The 21118-nt window shown below is 32.2% G+C and overlaps 1 protein-coding gene across 11 annotated transcripts in view; it reads left to right on the top strand.

Moving 5' to 3' along the window:
- Positions 1-21118, top strand: part of trh (PAS domain-containing protein trachealess) — a 193653-nt gene that overhangs the window by 169750 nt on the left and 2785 nt on the right. For 6 of the 11 annotated variants that reach the window (XM_076404779.1, XM_076404776.1, XM_076404782.1 and 3 more), the window contains 8 exons: positions 3753-3991; positions 13249-13310; positions 13372-13461; positions 18145-18313; positions 19987-20108; positions 20167-20470; positions 20526-20673; positions 20727-20851. In XM_076404779.1, coding sequence (XP_076260894.1) covers positions 3753-3991; positions 13249-13310; positions 13372-13461; positions 18145-18313; positions 19987-20108; positions 20167-20470; positions 20526-20673; positions 20727-20851 — 1259 coding nt within the window. The remainder of the gene's footprint in view (positions 1-3752; positions 3992-13248; positions 13311-13371; positions 13462-18144; positions 18314-19986; positions 20109-20166; positions 20471-20525; positions 20674-20726; positions 20852-21118) is intronic. The other 5 variants (XM_076404780.1, XM_076404777.1, XM_076404784.1 and 2 more) reach the window with 1 other exon arrangement.

The raw sequence follows: 21118 nt of genomic DNA, 5'->3' as shown, positions 1-21118 counted from the left end.
TTTATGCTTTACTCGATTAAACAAATATAATCAGTCATTATTAAATTAAAACAATATTATTGCATTAAAAAATCGCGTTACTTTATCATCGGCAGACCCTTATGAATGAAACCTGAATTATATAATTTCAACTGCATACCATTTACAGACTTTTGCGGAGATTGGAACAAATAGTTGTCGAATGGGACGAGATCCGGTTTATACGGAGGATACATTAAAACTCAAGACAATTTTTCTCAAATCTTGCTTAAACATTACACTTGTATGTGGTCTATTGTTGTGATGATGATAACCTCTTTCCTTTTGATTGATTCTAGCTGTTTTCTTTAATCGCCTTCTTCAATAGCATTAATTGTTGATAGTAAAGAGTCGAATTAATAGTTTAGTCAATTTTAACGAGCTCATGATGAACAATTTCTTCCCAATCCTACCAAATACTTGGAAACTTCTTCGGGATTTAAACCATGATCTTTTATTATGATACTGTCGTATGTGACTCTATTTTCACCACACGTCATCATTTACACGATTATTTAATGGTTTACTTAATTAAATAAATAATAATCAGTCCACATTACATTAAAACAATATTATTGCATTAAAAAATCGCGTTACTTTATCATCGGCAGACCCTTATGAATGAAACCTGAATTATATGATTTCCACTGCATACCATTTACAGACTTTTGCGGAGATTGGAATAAATAGTTGTCGAATGGGACGAGATCCGGTTTATACGGAATATACATTAAAACTCAAGACAATTTTTCTCAAATCTTGCTTAAACACTACACTTGTATGTGGTCTATTGTTGTGATGATGATAACCTCTTTCTTTTTGATTGATTCTAGCTGTTTTCTTTAATCGCCTTCTTCAATAGCATTAATTGTTGATAGTAAAGAGTCGAATTAATAGTTTAGTCAATTTTAACGAACTCATGATGAACAATTTTTTCCCAATCCTACCAAATACTTGGAAACTTATTCGGGATTTAAACCATGATCTTTTATCATGATACTGTCGTATGTGATTCTATTTTCACCACACGTCATCATTTACACGATTATTTAATGGTTTACTTAATTAAATAAATAATAATCAGTCCACATTACATTAAAACAATATTATTGCATTAAAAAATCGCGTTACTTTATGATCGGTAGACCCTTATGAATGAAACCTGAACCACAAAATCGAAAGTAAATCTAAATTTATATAATTTCAACTGCATACCGTTTACAGACTTTTCCGGAGACTGGAACAAATAGTTGTCGAATGGGACGAGATCCCGTTTATACGGAGGATACATTAAAACTAAAGACAATTTTTCTCAAATCTTGCTTAAACATTACACTTGTATGTGGTCTATTGTTGTGATGATGATAACCTCTTTCCTTTTGATTGATTCTAGCTGTTTTCTTTAATCGCCTTCTTCAATAGCATTAATTGTTGATAGTAAAGAGTCGAATTAATAGTTTAGTCAATTTTAACGAACTCATGATGAACAATTTTTTCCCAATCCTACCAAATACTTGGAAACTTCTTCGGGATTTAAACCATGATCTTTTATTATGATACTGTCGTATGTGATTCTATTTTCACCACACGTCATCATTTACACGAATATTTAATGGTTTACTCAATTAAATAAAAAATAATCAGCCCACATTAGATTAAAACAATGTTATTGCATTAAAAAATCGCGTTACTTTATGATCGGCAGACCCTTATGAATGAAACCTGAACCACAAAATCGAAAGTAAATCTAAATTTATATAATTTCAACTGCATACCGTTTACAGACTTTTGCGGAGACTGGAATAAATAGTTGTCGAATGGGACGAGATCCGGTTTATACGGAATATACATTAAAACTCAAGACAATTTTTCTCAAATCTTGCTTAAACACTACACTTGTATGTGGTCTATTGTTGTGATGATGATAACCTCTTTCCTTTTGATTGATTCTAGCTGTTTTCTTTAATCGCCTTCTTCAATAGCATTAATTGTTGATAGTAAAGAGTCGAATTAATAGTTTAGTCAGTTCTAACCAGCTCATGATGAACAATTTCTTCCCAATCCTACCAAACACCTGGAAACTTCTTCAGGATTTAAACCATGATCTTTTATCATGATACTGTCGTATGTAATTCTATTTTCACCACACGTCATCATTTACACGAATATTTAATGGTTTACTCAATTAAATAAAAAATAATGAGCCCACTTTACATTAAAACAATGTTATTGCATTAAAAAATCGCATTACTTATCTCATAAATCAGAATGTAGATAACAGATCAATTGAAAAGTCCATGGCCTGACACATAGATGGCGCTACTTGAATTAAATTCATATGTTTTTTAGTTAGCCCTAACCCAAAAAGATGCGTGTATAAATTTGACAGCTGTCGGATCATTAGATTGTGAATTATAGCATTTTGAGCGAAACAACTGTTGTTGTTGTGAAAAAAAATGGATAAAAAGGAATTTCGCGTCTTGATAAAATATTGCTTTTTGAAGCGAAAAACTACAGTTGAAGCGAAAACTTAGCTTGATGGCCAGTTTCCGGATACTGCCCCAGGAAAATCAACCATCAAGGATTGGTATTCTAAGTTTAGACGTGGTGAAATGAGCACCGAAGAACGCAGTGGGTGCCAAAAAGAAGTTGTTACCAACGAAAACATTAAAAAATCCATAAAATGATTTTGAATGACCGTAAATTGAAACTGAATGAAATAGCAGACACTCTAAAGATATCAAGTGAACGCGTACATCATGTCATTCACGAATATTTGGGTATGAGAAAGCTCTGTGCGAAGAGGTTGTCGCGCGAGCTCACTTTTGACCAAAAATAATGACGAGTTTATGATTCGGAGCAGTGTTTGAAGATGATCAAGCGTAATAAACCCGAGTTTTTGCGTCGATGTGTGACAATGGATGAAACATGGCTCCATCATTTCACGCCGAAGTTCAATCGACAGTCATCCGAGTGGACTGCATACAATGAACCCGCTCCAAAGCGCGGGAAAGCGCAACAGTCGGCTGGCAAGGTTATGGCGTCTGTATTTTGGAATGCGCATGGAATAATTTTCATTAACTACCTTTAAAAAAAGGAATTACCAATAACATCGACTATTACATAGCGTTATTGGATCGTCTGAAGGATGAAATCGCCGAAAACGGCCGCATTTGAAGAAAAATAAAGTGTTGCTTCACCAAGACAATGCACCGTGTCACAAATCAGTGAAAACGATGGTAAAAATCCATGAATTGAGCTGCGAATTGCTTCCTCATCCACCGTATTCTCCGGATGGGGGCCACCCAGCGGCTATTTCCTGTTCTCAGATCTCAAAATAATGCTCGCTGCGAAGAAATTTTCGTCGAATGAAGAAGGGTTGATCACCGAAACTGAGACTTATTTTGAAGCAAAGGACAAATCGTACTACAAAAATGGTATCGGAAAGTTGGAGGGTCGCTATAATCGGTGCATCACCCTTAAAGGGAATTATGTTGAATAAAACAAACTAATTTTGCCGAAAAAATGTGTTTTACTATGGTAGGCCGGGGATTTTTGAATTGACCTGTTATCTTCACGAAAACTTGAACCACCAAATCGAAAATAAATATAAATTTATATAGTTTTAATTGTATCCCTTATTTGAAATCATCTAAAACACTCAGCAATATTTTAGAAAACAGTGATTATGTTCGTACATCAAATCTAACTAGTATCATTTCTATTTATTACAGCATCTTGGAACTAAGGAAGGAGAAAAGCAGGGATGCTGCCCGTTCTCGGAGAGGAAAAGAAAATTTTGAGTTCTATGAACTCGCCAAGATGTTGCCTTTGCCAGCAGCCATAACCTCACAATTAGACAAAGCTAGTATTATAAGACTAACGATCTCATATCTTAAGTTAAGGGACTTTTCTGGACATGGTGATCCGCCATGGAGCCGGGATGGACCACCTCCTTCCAAAACGTTGAAAGGTAATTAAAATTTACTTTGATTATTGGGTTCTTGCATGTCTTTTGACCAGCGATATATATTGGTGAAAAAGCGAAGTATCAATGTACTGTATTTTCTTAAACAACTGTTCAGAATGGATGAAAAATTCTTCAATAATTCAGGGCAAAAACTATTCACTGCATTTTTAAACGTGTCAGCGTTTATTATTTTGTTGTAAAATCTCTTATTGTACCTGAGGTAACCTGTTATTAACTTAAAATATTAGAGAAAAACTCTATGGGGAATAAATCCGGACTGTTTAGTGTCACCCTCTTCAGATATCAACTGCTGAGGAGAATTTTCAAGAATTTCTGTTATAGAATCATTGAAGCAATGACGTAATGCCCCTTTTTGCTGAAACTAAGTCCTATAGTTGTCTATATCTCGCGATAATATACTATACAAAGCTTACAAATATATAACTCAATAATTTTTTTTGGATTTCATATAAAGCATGGGATAATGGTCAGGTTTAATATATGGAAATTCTTTTTAATATTTCCTCGTGACAAGTAAAAGTAGAAAAGAGGATGATTTTGTGTCAAAAGCTTCTGTAGAACATTTCTATTTACTAGTTTTTAACCGACTTCGAAAAAGGAAGAGGTTCTGTGTTCGGCATTATATATTTTTTTAAATGTACTGATTTCTCCGTCAATTGTGGACCGATTTTCAAAATTCTTTTTTTATTCGATAAAGTGCACTTCCCGGGTGGTCCGATTGGAACCAGATCACAGAGGGCAACACTCAAATTTCAAAGGCACGCACAAATTTTTCACATATTTTTTGTCTAAGATATTTGTGTATAATGTTATACGTGAGCTGATCGGACGTGGTTCAATGCAAAAGCTATTCTGTTTGCTTTTTAAGCACTAATTATAGCATATAAGACCTCGTAGAAATATTATAAGCGACTGCTTCTATAGTGTAATGGTTAAAGCGTTTAGCCCCCAAACAGAGGTCGCGGGTTCGATTCCCGGCGGGGATAATACATTTTTGTTGTTGTTTAGTTACAGCATTTATCAAATCACCTAGACTAGGTAGCGGGCCACGAAGCCTGAAGCGCTTCTTATTTTCAATCATTGTTTCTTTATTCCTGTTTTTCCTCATACGGGCTACACCTTTACTTGACCTACCAATAGTAATATTAAATAAAATAACTGCGTAATTTATTGAGTAAATATCTAACACTAAAAAGAGAAAAATAAAATATTTTCAACAACAAAATTGAACCGACTTCAAAAAGTAAATAAGAAATTCACTAAAAATTAAAAAATAGTCAAACTTAGCATTTTAACACAAAACAAACATTTTAAAATAAAATATGTACATAATAATCGTTCTAATAACTAAATAAAAATACACAAAAACTTTATATAACTTATCTAGTACACGTATTTTATATTCTACTATATTCACACAAATTAGCTTAATACCTACCTAAACCTATTTATCTATTTACGATATTATTTTAACTACTATCAACTCATTAGTTTGAAGTGGGTGCCAAGTCCAAACAATAAAAAATAATAATATAATTTTGTGACATACAAAAAATTAAATTACCAAGAAAGCAAATCTAAGTTAATATAACTGTTTGGGTTCGGAACAGAAATATTATCTATTTTTGCCATCAAAACAGGCAAAATATTTTATTATTTACCATTCCCAATTTTAATCTTTTTACCGTATTACATTAACAATCTTGAAAAATATCATTCCAAAATGCGGCTATATTAATATTCAATATTTTATTGTTTACAAGCAAACTACCAAAAAAAATCATAAAACTACATATATGTATATGTAAGCTATATACTATGTAAGCATAAATTGGGTACATTTTTATCAAGGTCGCGGCTAGGACGACAGAGTCAGAACGTTAAAAATCAGTCGAATGAAACAAGTAGTAACTAAAAGTACAACTGAAACAGTCGATAGTAAATAGTAACAAAATCAGTCGGACCGAAAATAACGACTGAAACAGACGATAGTAAAAAGTAGTCAATTACTAAACGGTTGAGAGTCGATTTTAGTCGATAGTTCCCAACACTTCTATTTATCATTTAATTCATATGGTTGTATTTTTGAGTTCGTTGATTATTGAATCCTATTTAATTGTTACTGTCAACGACATTTTTCAAAATCTACAGTTGGTAGCGTATATGCATCATCAATTTATCTGTTATAGGAAATATAGGAAAAACAAAAAAAAATATTTACCCTTCATTCGTTTGAACGTTAGTTTGGGAGGAGTAAATCCTAAACCATCTGCGGCCGCTGAAAGGTCCAGGATAATCGAATTACCTTCGGAACAAAAGAAATACTGACCGCTGACCGTAGGCGATTGTTTCGAGAACCTCTGGTCGCTTGATTTCCGTCAGACTTGCGATAAAATTAATCAAAGGGGGCCGAGTAATATCAAAAAAAACTTTTTAAAAACTTTTTTGATATACTTGTATCGCGCTATCAACGATACCAAGTGAATTATTAATCGAATAAGACTAAAGACTTTTAAATAAGCTTCAATCAAACCGTTCCCGGCTCGAAAACAGGATTAAACAATTTGCACAGTGCTGATTTTCATTTAAATATTGAAACAAAACCGGGTTTTAAGCCCCTAGATCAATGTCAATTCATTAGAGGAGGTTTGCACAGTCCCAGTCTAATTTTACATAATTATTTCACTTAACAAACCCCCTTTTTTGGTTAAGGCTTATACCGCAAGTAGGCGAATTAAGGAAGCGAATTTTCCCAGTTTGGTTTACAATAAGCAATGGCTAATTTTATCACTTGTGCGGGGGATTTGAGAATTAGATTTGCGAGTTTAACAGCGAGGGATGATGATTAGATTTACATGTTGTAGTTCGGTGGCAATTCGAGGGGTTGACACATTTTCAATCAGTACGTACCCTCTGACATGTGTTCCGTTTCCAGAGACAGGTTCTCTCTTTTTCCGTTAATACTATGAATCAAATTTACGATATGTCATATTTTATTCGGCTTTTAATTATCCCAAATAGTAAGAAAAGGATAAGTCCTTACAATTACTTAAATCTAGGTATATATATCTAGGAAATTCGACCACAATTTATAAAGTTAATAATTTTTCTCTCTTAGAATAGTAAAGAGAATAACTTACGATCAGAAATATGTTTAATATAACAAGTCATTTGAAAAGTCCCCGGCCAACCATAGTAGAATACATTTTTTTGGCAAAATTAGTTTGTTTTATTCGACATAATTCGCTTCAAGGGTGATACACTTATTATAGCGACCCTCCAACTTTTCGATACCATTTTTGTAGTACCATTTGCCCTTTGCTTCAAAATAGGCCTCAGTTTCGGCGATCACCTTCATTCGACGAAAATTTCTTTCCAATAGTCGCTGGGGGGCAGATCTGGACAATACGGTGGATGAGGAAGCCATTCGAAGCCCAATTCATGGATTTTTGCAGTCGTTTTAACTGACTTGTAACACAGTGCATTGTCTTGGTGAAGCAGCACTTTATTTATTTTTTTTTATGATTTTTTAAATATTTTCGTAAGTAACAAACTCTTTTCGGCGTCCACTGCGGTGACCGTCTTTAGTTCTTCCGGAAACTTTGATGGTTGATTTTCCTGGGACAGTGCCCGGAAACTCGGCATCAAGTCAAGTTTTTGCTTCAACTGCATTTTTTCCCTTCAAAAAGCAATATTTTATCAATACGCGAAATTCCCATTTATTATCCATTTTTTTCACAGTAACAAAAGTTGCTTCACTCAAAATGCTATAATTCACAAACTAATGATCCGACAACTGTCAAATTTATACACTCATTTTTTGGGGGTTAGAGCTAATTAAAAAACATATGTATTTAATACTAGTGGCGCCATCTATGTGTCAGGCCGGGGACTTTTCAATTGATCTGTTTTATATCTAGGAAATTCGACCACAATGTATAAACTTAATAATTTTTCTGTCTTAAAATAGTAAAGAGAATAACTTTAGATCAGAAATATATTTAATATATAACATTAATTACAGTAATAAATGTCTCTAGAACTAACACCCACTAACCTTTTTTAATGGAATTTAATTAAATTTATTTTCTATTAAATTTTAATAATCAACAAATTATTAATAATTTTAAATTACCGAGAATTATAATTATGAGAATATAAGATTATTTTCAGAACTGCAACAAAGAACTTTAAATATAAATATATTAAATTTTTATTTACATTTATGTTATAATAATAAACATGAAATATTAAATGAAGTAATACATATTTGTATATTAATTAAAACAATAACGAACACAATTATAACTCTTTAATAATTCCAACAATACGTGATAGAAATTTCCCATGATGCTTTTTATGTTTTTATGCTGCTTTTTCTCATTCACATTTTTTTGGTTAACCAAACATTGTCATAAATCGAATATGATCACTACTTTCCAATAGCACACCATACACTTCCCAGTAGATTTAAATTTGAAGACAAAACGGTTCCTTTCCAAGTTTTTTCTGGTCAATCACGTTTGAATTCCAAATACGACAATTTTGATAATCTCCGAAATCATCAATGTTGATTTTTCTCCAAAAAACTTCGACAAATCGATCACATTACGTCATATTTCAGCACTCAAAATTATTTCAGCCCAATATTATTTACTGTTAGATGAAATTATATCCCTATATGGATTTCAGAAGTAATCTTAATCTAACCTAAGTTTCGATCAGATAGAAATTGCCTTAATTCAATGAACTTTCACAAGAAATCCCTCATAATTCATGAAAAACCTTATTAATAACAATACCGATATTAGAAAGTCGAACAAATCGACCTACATTAGCGACATTTTCGTAACAATTCACGTATGACATAGCAAAAGTTTTATGGCTGATTCTGAAGGAATCCAAACGATGAATACTAATTCGGTGTATATACAACGACAAATGAGGTTACGCCAAATGCCACTGTCTCAATCTTAATTATTTCAAAACTTTCTTTGAATTTTAATTAACACTTGCCCCATGCTATTGTTGTATCATTGGCCAGTTTATTAGTTTAATAATAGCTTAGCAGAATGTGTTCGTACGGTACAGTTCATTGATTCGTTGAAATTAACTGTCATTATCAATGAATTGTTCAAAAAAATTATTAGCTTCATTCACTCATAGAAAAATAAATCAATATTTTCAACAAGTAGTACACAAAAATATAAATATATATATATATATATATATATATATATATATATATATATATATATATATATATATATATAAATATAATATATATATATATATATATATATATATATATATATATATATAGAAGAATCAATCTTTTCTACAATTAGCACACAAAAATTATCATATCATATCGTATCATATTATGGCTTATGTGAAGAAGCCTATTAAAATATGAGTTATAAAAATTGTGTTTACCACTTCATCATGGAGATTTCAATAAAATATCTAAGAGAGCTAAGTCCGGTAAATATAGTTGATAGGATGGATATCGTTTAAACTTTCGCATATAAGTATTCATGTAATTCTCAACATATATAATATATTGTTGTATCATTGGCCAGTGTATTATTTTAATAATAGTTTGGCAGTTCATTGATTCGTTGAAAATAACTGTCATTATCAATGAATTGTTCAAAAAAATTATTACGATCATTCACTCATAGAAAAATAAATCAATATTTTCAACAAGTAGTACACAAAAAAATCATAATATACCATATTATTACTTACGTGAAGAATTCTATTAAAATATAAGTTATAACTATCACTGTCATTGAATTGTTCCAAAAACTTATTCCAATCTTTTACAATCATTCACTGGAATGTAAATTACTCTATTATGTATAAGTTATAAAAATTGTGTTTATATTTCTAAATATATAAATAGTTTATATATATATATATATATATATATATATATATATATATATAGTTTAGCAGATTATGTTCATATGATATATGAACTTAATATGAATTATAACTTATGTGAAATTTATTAATGTATAAGTTATAAAAATTGTGTTTATGTTTCTATTGGAATAAATATATAGTAGACATTTAGTTTCAGATATAGCATCGCTATATAGCTTAATGTCTTTAATTTGGGTTCTATCTGGAAGAAAAGACATCTAAGAGATCTAAGAAATGAAATTACTGTCATCTAATAAAAAAGAATAAAGTCTGATGAATATGGTGGATAGGATATAAAATATTTAAGCTTTTTCATAATAACGTAACCGTGGAGTTTTCAACAAAGTATCAAAAAGGGCAAAGTCCGGTGAATATAGTTGATAGGATAGGACTTCTTTAAGCTTTCCCATATAATTTTTCACGGAGTTCTCAACATGTATGTGTATTTCACACTTTTTCATAGACGTTGTATCTTTTCTTATCAAATTATATCATATTATAACATATGTGAGATCTACCAAAGTATAAGTTATAAAAATTGTGTTGATGTTTCTATTAAAACAAAATATGTGTATAATAGCATCGCTATATAGCTTAATGTTTGTTATTTGGATTGTAACTGGAAGAAATGACATTAGTGTCATCTAATATAAAAGAACTAAGTCTGGTAAATATAGTGGATAGGATATAAAATATTTAAGCTTTTTCATAATAACGTAACCGTGGAGTTTTCAACAAAGTATCAAAGAGAGCAAAGTCCGGTGTATATAGTTGGTAGGATAGGATTTCTTTAAGCTTTCCCATATAATTTTTCATATAATTCTCAACATATATGTTGATTTCATGTATGAATACTAACACTTTTTAATAGACGTTGTATCTTTTCTTATCAAATTATATCATATTATAACATACGTGAGATCTACCAAAGTATAAGTTATAAAAATTGTGTTGATGTTTCTATTAAAACAAAATATGTGTATAATAGCATCGCTATATAGCTTAATGTTTGTTATTTGGATTGTAACTGGAAGAAATGACATTAGTGTCATCTAATATAAAAGAACTAAGTCTGGTAAATATAGTGGATAGGATATAAAATATTTAAGCTTTTTCATAATAACGTAACCGTGGAGTTTTCAACAAAGTATCAAAGAGAGCAAGGTCCGGTGAATATAGTTGATAGGATAGGACTTCTTTAAGCTTTCCCATATAATTTTTCACGGAGTTCTCAACATGTATGTGTATTTCACACTTTTTCATAGACGTTGTATCTTTTCTTATCAAATTATATCATATTATAACATATGTGAGATCTACCAAAGTATAAGTTATAAAAATTGTGTTGATGTTTCTATTAAAACAAAATATGTGTATAATAGCATCGCTATATAGCTTAATGTTTGTTATTTGGATTGTAACTGGAAGAAATGACATTAGTGTCATCTAATATAAAAGAACTAAGTCTGGTAAATATAGTGGATAGGATATAAAATATTTAAGCTTTTTCATAATAACGTAACCGTGGAGTTTTCAACAAAGTATCAAAGAGAGCAAAGTCCGGTGTATATAGTTGGTAGGATAGGATTTCTTTAAGCTTTCCCATATAATTTTTCATATAATTCTCAACATATATGTTGATTTCATGTATGAATACTAACACTTTTTAATAGACGTTGTATCTTTTCTTATCAAATTATATCATATTATAACATACGTGAGATCTACCAAAGTATAAGTTATAAAAATTGTGTTGATGTTTCTATTAAAACAAAATATGTGTATAATAGCATCGCTATATAGCTTAATGTTTGTTATTTGGATTGTAACTGGAAGAAATGACATTAGTGTCATCTAATATAAAAGAACTAAGTCTGGTAAATATAGTGGATAGGATATAAAATATTTAAGCTTTTTCATAATAACGTAACCGTGGAGTTTTCAACAAAGTATCAAAGAGAGCAAGGTCCGGTGAATATAGTTGATAGGATAGGATTTCTTTAAGCTTTCCCATATAATTTTTCAAGGAGTTCTCAACATGTATGTGTATTTCACATTTTTTCATAGACGTTGTATCTTTTCTTATCAAATTATATCATATTATAACATATGTGAGATCTACCAAATTATAAGTTATAAAAATTGTGTTGATGTTTATATTAAAACAAAATATGTGTATAATAGCATCGCTATATAGCTTAATGTTTGTTATTTGGATTGTAACTGGAAGAAATGACATTAGTGTCATCTAATATAAAAGAACTAAGTCTGGTAAATATGGTGGATAGGATATAAAATATTTAAGCTTTTTCATAATAACGTAATCACGGAGCAAAGTCCGGTGAGTATAGTTGGTAGGATAGAATTTATTTAAGCTTTCCCATATAATTTTTCATGGAATTTTCAACATATAACATGTTGATTTCATGAGTTTTCAATACCAACCTGTTTTCATAGACGACATAAGTTTTTGGCAGGACCTCAATAAATAATAATAAGTGTTAATCAAAAATGAAGAAGTTTCTAATGAAATTTAATCTAAATTCAGTCTGAACATTGCGATTAATATAATTTGTAGTGAATATAATTTCTTGCTGCTACTTCACTTATTAAAATTTCATCAAAAAATGATTTTCCGTAATTTTTTTAGTTAAATTATGTTAGGACATTTGAGTGCTGATTAATAAAACACAATATTTAATATAGAAACATAGTAAATGACGTAAATGACATGATTGGCAGTAATTTTGACTGGCGTTAGTCTCTGACACAATAATAATTTAATAACCGTCAATATGTATCATGGGGGGAAGGGAGAACACCAGGGAGTTATTAGCGTCACCTACGTTTTTCCTTGCTCGTTTGTATCATTTTGTTAAATGAAATGAGCTAATGTAATTGAGGGTTCATATTCGAACATATTCTTATAGTATAAATAAGGCAAAATGATAACTTATTATAATACTACCGGCAATGATCTAGAAAAATATGCGGCTTCAACCGCTCTAAGCATGAACAGAAAGATTGGGGGCGATAAAAAATAGGGAGAGTAAATTTTGGGACGTCTAACAGTATCTATAAAGCCCGATATCAAGTGGTAATATTTCACAGATGACATTTCAGCCAATTTGTTACCAAATTCCTAGCAGGTTGCTGTCTGAGAAATATCCCATGGCCTCATATGTTTCCATGTACCAATATGTGAGCGATATATCTTGTTTTTCGAATTAAGATACATCTGTCTCCCTTTTTCCGTTTTCGTAAATAGCAGGTTATAAATTTGTTTTTCATTTTTTTAATTGTTACAGGAAGGAGATCGTCCTTAGCTATGGATATATTCGAACAACATCAGGGAACTCACATTTTACAGGTTAGTACCTAATTAAAATCGTTATTGATCGCGATTAATTTTGTTTATTTTCTTGTTATAGTCCTTGGATGGTTTTGCTCTAGCCGTAGCAGCTGATGGTAGATTTTTATATATCTCAGAGACTGTTTCTATATATTTAGGACTTTCACAGGTATGTTTATAGTGTTATACATTTATTATTAGGCTTAATTAATATTAAATGGTGTTACTGTGTATTAAATCGCATTGGGTACCTCAAGTTGAAGTCTCACTTTTCAGTATAAGGGATCAATTGAAAAGTCTCCGGCCTACCATAGTAAAACACATTTTTTCGGCAAATTTTTTTTTATTCAACATAATTTCCTTCAAGGGTGATACACTGTTTATAGCTCCAACTTTTCGATACCATTTTTGTAGTATAATTTTTCTTTTGCTTCAAAATAGGTCACAGTTTCGGCGATCACCTCTTCATTCGACGAAAATTTCTTCCCAGTGAGCATCCTTTTGATTCCTGAGAACAGGAAATAGTCGCTGGAGGGGGGGGGGTGTTCAGATCTAAAGAATACGGTGAATGAGGAAGCAATTCGAAACCCAATCCATGGATTTTTGACACGGTGAATTGTCTTGGTGAAGCAGCACTTTCTTTTTCTTCAAATGCGGCTGTTTTTTGGCGATTTCGTCCTTCAAACGGTCCAAAAAACCTATTGATGGTCCTTCCATTTTCAAGGTAGTCAATGATTGAATGAATTATGTCATGCGCATCCCAAAATACAGACGCCATAACCTTGCCAGCCGATTGTTGCGTTTTCCCACGCTTTGGAGCGGGTTCATCGTGTGCAGTCCACTCGAAGGACTGCCGATTGGACCTCGGAGTGAAATGATGGAGCCATGTTTTATTCATTGTCACATATAAACGCAAAAACTCGAGTTTATTACGCTTGATCATCTTCAAATAGTGCTCCGAATCATCAACTCGTCGTTGTTTTTGGTCAAAAGTGAGTTCGCGAGGCACCCACTTTGCACAGAGCTTTCTCATACCCAAATATTCGTGAATGATATGATGTACACGTTCAGTTGATATCTTTAGAGTACCTGCTATTTTATTCAGTTTCAATTTATGGTCATTCAAAATCATTTTGTTGATTTTTTTAATGTTTTCTTCCGTAACAACCTCTTTTGGGCGTCCACTACGTTCACCGTCTTCGGTGCTCATTTCACCACGTCTAAACTTAGCATACCAAACCTTGATGGTTGATTTTACTGGGGCAGTGTCCGTAAACACGGCATCAAGCCAAGTTTTTGCTTCAACGGTATTTTTTCCCTTCAAAAAGCAATATTTTATCAAGATGCGAAATTCCTTTTTATACATTTTTTTCACAATAACAAAAGTTGTTTCGCTCAAAATGATATAATTCACAAACTAATGATTCGACAGCTGTCAAATTTATACACGCATCTTTTGAGGGTTAAGACTAACTAAAAAACATATGGATATAGTTCTAGCAGCGCCATCTATGTGTCAGGGCGTGGACTTTTCAATTGACCTGTTGGCTAGTATCGAACTGATCTTGATTCTTCACCCGCTTCATATGAGAACTTCATATTGTTATCGGTGAATACAAGTTTATTTTCTTCATTTTTTGTGATATTTCACCTACCATGTCCATATTAATATACAGTGCAGCTGCAAAACCTTAAAAATATTTCCAATAAAAACCGCAGCAACTTAATTTTTAATAGTAAAAATTCTTACCTCTCTAGCGAATTTTACTGGCAAGAGGGGGCCATTATCTCATTAGAGGCGCAATCTGTTCTGTCTGGCTTCGGCACTTTCAATAAGAATAATAATAAATAGCGATTTCAAATTTATAACGTTGTTAAAACAACGTTTTCCGGTTTATAACTAATAGTTATTATAATTAATATTTTGAAGAATACTGCAGACGTCGGCGCTGCCGGACGGCTTTTGCAGGACAGTTCGGTTACATGTTTAAAATGAGAAGGAAAATATTGTCTGATCTGGTTCTGCCTCTATTGAGTGTCGATACATTAAACATCTTGGTAGACTACATATATATATATATATATATATATATATATATATATATATATATAATGTGCGTGAAAAGTATCCTTTTGTTGCTGGTCATGGTGCTTGACGTCTTGTTCGTGGTAAATCGATATCGATTGGAATGAAAGGTTTGTCAACAAAACTTACAAGATTTTTAAACGTGTATGCACCCATTTGGGGAACCGTCGTAGCCTAGAGCAGGACCGAAAGGTGATAACACGTAGCCCTACGTGCCTCTCTGTCCTTTCTGGCAAGACCGACGTATTCCCGCAGTTGCAAATACCCTATTGATTACGGCCCGGCAGTGCCATTATAAATGGCGAGCACGCTGCTGCAGAGGGCTACGTGAGCGGCATTCCCATCATCCTAGGGGCGGCTTAAGCCCTGGGAGGTTCTGGACACGTACGCCGGCGCCGAGGCCATCCTGAGCTCCAACACCAGCATTGCAATCCACGTCGTGGAACCGTCTATGTTTCTCTTTCGCTTTTTAAAAAACTTTCTACCATCTGCCATTTTTAATACTACGACATTACCGTTAGATCTCTATAATTTTTCCTCCACGTCACAACTTTAAAATTACATCCTGAATTCGTTAACTCACCACAAAATCGTATTCAGTAGTTACGGCCAAACAAGTGCCAACTTTTAATTAGTTTCAGTCTCACAGCATTTTGATTAAAACCGATTCACAGTATATAAGGCTTATAAATAAACAAAACTTGATTTTAAAATACATATGAATTATTTATCAGAAATACATTATATAGCTGTATATTTTCATTTATATATGACTTATAGATTAATTAGATAAAACTATAAAAACTACATATTCATATTCAAACTCTTTTTTAATAAATTTAATATTTATTTACACTAATAAATCACTTTGAGAAGTACTTAATTATAATTAAGAATCAATTTACAATATGTCATAACAATAATTTCTAACAATTTATTTTTTATCTGATAAAATTTGATTACTTTTTATAAATATAGTTTAACTAATATTCTGGAGAAATTCAATATTTAAATTCCTCAATATTCAAATTACAATCAGACTAATTGCAACCAAGCCAATATCTAGTTTGATATTATTACATAATTAAATTTCATAAAATAATATAATTACTTCTGAATCAAATTTGTTTCAAGATATTTTTTAATAATCAGAACCTATATCCCATTAAATTTAAATTTTTAATTTTTATTTTTATTAAATCCAAACCAATTATTTAATAATTGGTTTTTATTTGGTGACCACTCATACAATTTGAATTTAACTAGATGATTTTATATCATAAATATATTATTTAATTTTTTGGCCATTATTTAATATGTTTTAAATATTATTTACTTTTGAATATTTTTGACATGTGTCGGATCATTAGTGAATTATAACATTTTCAGTGAAGCAACTTTTGTTATTGTGAAAAAAATTGATAAAAAAGAATTTCGCGTGTTGATAAAATATTGCTTTTTGAAGGGAAAAAAACAGTTGAAGCAAAAACTTGGCTTGATGCCGAGTTTCCGGACAGTGCCCCAGGAAAATCAGCCATCAAGGTTTGGTATGCTAAGTTTAGACGTGGTGGAATGAGCACCGAAAACGGTGAACGCAGTGGACGCCCAAAAGAAACTCAAAAGAAGTTGTTACCGACGAAAACATTAGAAAAATCCATAAAATGATTTTGAATAACCGTAAATTAAAATTGAATCAAATAGCAGACACTCTAAAGATATCAACTGAACGTATACATCATTTCACTCACGAATATTTGGGTATGAAAAAGCTCCGTGCAAAGTGGGTGCCGCGCGAGCTCACTTTTGACCAAAAACAACGACGAGTTGATGATTCGGAGCAGTGTTTGAAGATGATCAAGCGTAATAAATCTGAGTTTTTGCGTCGATATGTGACAATAGATGCAACATGGCTCCATCATTTCACTCCGAAGTCCAATAGACAGTCATCCGAGTGGACTGCACACGATGAACCCGCTCCAAAGCGTGGGAAAACGCAACAGTCGGCTGGCAAGTTTGTAGCGTCTGTATATTGGGATGCGCATGGAATAATTTTCATTGACTACCTTCAAAAAGGAAGGACCATCAGCAGCGACTATTATATAGAGTTATTGGACCATTTGAAGGACGAAATCGCCGAAAAACAACCGCATTTGAAGAAAAATACAGTGCTGCTTCACCAAGACAATGCACCGTGTCAAAAATCCATGAATTGGGCTTCGAATTGCTTCCCCATCCACCGTATTCTCCAGATCTATTTCCTGTTCTCAGATCTCAAAAGAATGCTCGCTGGGAAGAAATTTTCGTCGAATGAAGAGGTGATCGCCGAAACTGAGGCCTAGTTTGAAGCAAAGGACAAATCTTACTACAAAAATGGTATCGAAAAGTTGGAGGGTCGCTATAATCAGTGTATCACCCTTGAAGGGAGTTATGTTGAATAGAAAAAACTAATTTTGCCAAATAAAATTATTTTACTATGGTATGGCCGGAGACTTTCCAATTGATCTGTTATTACTGGTAGTTATTTTCGATTCAAATGAATAATAATCTCTCAACGCCATGATTTCGTTCAGTTTTCCTCTGACCAGTGTTTTTTTTTGTTATAGTACCTCCACTCTAATCACTAAATATGAAAAAACTAAGAAAAATATATTGTTTATACTGAAATTATTCCTTGTAATGTAAAATATGTTTTACCAATTTAATACGTTATATAATATCATTATCTCTGTGTGAGTTCGTTAATAATATGTTATCCATTGTTTCTAGGTCGAAATGACGGGTAGTAGTATATTCGATTACATACACCACCAAGACCATTCCGAGATAGCCGAACAACTAGGTTTAGGTTTATCGCAAGGACAAAATCTGGCATCTCCTGGCAGTGGTTCGGAAGAGAGCAACTCAACGGCAGGGACCAACAACCCTGACGGTAAGGGTAAGGGTCAAACAACAACATTTTGAATATATTCGTAGTTCGCATATTCAATATTTTGTTCTTTGGTTCTGTATGTGAGTGTATGAGTGTTTTTTTTTTCTATTTTGACTCTCGGTATAAAGGATTCGCCATTGTGGCATTCCATGGCGTGACAGTTACGGTCACAGAATAACAATCGGACACGTAGAAACATCGCCTCCTGCATTCTTAAATACAACTTCCTGTCGGGTTTAGTGCATGGTTATATCTCCAACAATACCATTCAGATCTATCTCTTTTATTATTTTACTACCAACGATATACGTCACCGTTTATTAAAATTCTAAAAATCAAAATGGTCATGTCCAAAAATGTTATTTGCCGTCCATTGTTTTTTACATTCATAAGGCACCCTCTTAAATAACTGTTCTTTCAATCTCCTTCTGTCTCTCTCTCTCATTCTACCTGTCTTTCTTCCTACCAATGTTTATGATAATCGCGTTAACTTGTAATATATTTATATTCATCCTGTTTTACCACTTGATAGTATATTACTTGTAGAAACCGTTACCAACCATGCATAAACATAATGTTGCTCGATACTTGTCATATGAATACTATATAATTACACCCAGAGATACGTATAGCTTCACTTTATATAGTTCTTCACTATTGATATTTGAATAAAATTATTATTTTATTTCGAGCACATATCTTAGTATCTTGAGTTAATTTTCTTTAAACTAGATGTAATTATTAAGTGTTTCAAAAAGTAATCTACGTTTTCAACTTGTAAATATAAAACATCCAACATAAATTTGTATATATCAACGAAAATTATTCATTCAATTGTCATGGCATCGTTTAACTCCCACTAATTCATAGCTCTTAAAGTAAAACTTGTAGGTCTTTATTATCCCTTTTACGAAATATATGTTTAATTTTATAAGCATTTTTTTTGTATTTGTCTTTGCCAAAGAGTGTTAGCCCAAAACGTAATGCAATACTAACACGTTTTCATTTTTTTTGTGAGTAAAATTATGGCAGAATATTTGGATTCTAATTACTAAAACATTATATTCAATATTGACACTCAGTAAATGGAGTAAATCACATGATTGGCAGTAGAGATACCGAAAAAATATCGGTATTTTTAGCCGATATTGTTTTCACTGATATATCGATATTTCTCGATATTAAAAAAAATTAAATATATTTCTTAAACATTATAAAAAAAAACATTATTATTTTTAATATATTTATTAAATTGGTATTTCATTTTAAAAGTGTTGTGTATTTTGGTACTTAATTGTAAGGGTTTATTAAAAAATATCAATATATACTGCAAAAAAAATGTCTGGGATATATCGAAATTTGTCTCGGCGGCCGACACCCCCAATTTGCAGTAATTTTGACTGGTGTTATATGTCGGTGTCTTGCCATAGAGTTTTAGCTCAAAATATATTGATTGAGGTTAACTCACAGTCACTAAAAATTAAAGAGGTTAATATAAGTATTGTATTATTGTGATCAAAAAGTAGTAAGATCTAAATACCGTGATGTATGAAATATTATTTGAGTGTTATGTGACCTATAACTTTTTATTTATTCTCATTCGTATGACGTTGTTTCTTTTGAATGATATATACGTCTAATATTAATTAGACAATAATTCTTAACTATTTTGATTCCAGTATCCACGGTAATGTCATTAGGGACAAATCCACCATACAAGGGCTTAGACAGGGCATTCTGTATTCGAATGAAATCAACATTAACAAAACGAGGTTGCCATTTTAAGTCATCAGGGTATAGGGTATGTTATACATTGTAAATTATACGAGCTAGTATTAATGTACGCGTGTTTATTACAGGTTGTATTAATGTTGTGTAGACTAAGGCCTCAGTATGTCTTCGCGCATTCTCGCAAATCTCAACAGCCACCACTTTTGGGTATGGTGGCGTTGGCAATAGCTTTACCTCCTCCTAGCGTTCACGAAATTCGATTGGAGACCGATATGTTCGTAACTAGAATTAATTTCGACTTTAAGATAGCCCACTGTGAACCTAAAGTAATGGAGCTGTTGGACTACTCCCCTGAAGAACTGACCGGAAGGAATTTGTACGCTTTGTGCCATGGTGAAGATGCCAATAAGCTTAGGAAATGTCATATAGATTGTAGGTCATCTGTTTAAAGTGTTTTTGTTAGTGGTTTAATAATTTTTTGTTACAGTGATTAACAAAGGCCAAGTACTGACGCACTATTATAGAATAATGAATAAAAACGGAGGTTATACGTGGATTCAAACATGTGCTACTGTAGTCTGTAATTCTAAGAATGCCGATGAACAAAATATCATTTGTGTAAATTATGTTATAAGGTAATAATCACTAATTCTTATTAAAACCACGTACTATGGACGTTGTGTTATAGTGGACGCGAATACGAGAACTTAATCATGGATTGTTGCCAAATGGAAGATAACTCTCACATGGTGAAGCGAGAGGAAGCGAGCAGTAATGACCCAGAGAATGGATCCCCTGATGCTGATCGAGGAGGTACGTTAGCGTACCAGCAGTGCTAGTAGAAGGTGCTTTTTTACACCACATCTCAGTTTTATGACATTTCCACTCACCTCATTTTAATAATCTGGATTTGATATGTTTCTTCTTGTTAACACGCAACTGCCATTAGCATTTAAACGTACTGAGATGAGGTGAGATCAAACGGTAATCGAATATGTTTTGCACATACAGAGGTTGTCTAAAATAATTTAACACAACATCACAAACAACTCAGTTATAGCTTTTTAGACTATCTGTGTA

Source organism: Rhynchophorus ferrugineus, unplaced genomic scaffold (assembly GCF_030347505.1).
Source record: "Rhynchophorus ferrugineus isolate W39M unplaced genomic scaffold, kcgeb_rfMv2 rfM5, whole genome shotgun sequence".
In the NCBI taxonomy this organism is placed as follows: Eukaryota; Metazoa; Arthropoda; class Insecta; order Coleoptera; family Curculionidae; genus Rhynchophorus; species Rhynchophorus ferrugineus.
Note: the sequence above shows the minus strand (reverse complement) of the source record. Positions and strands in the feature narration are given on the sequence as shown.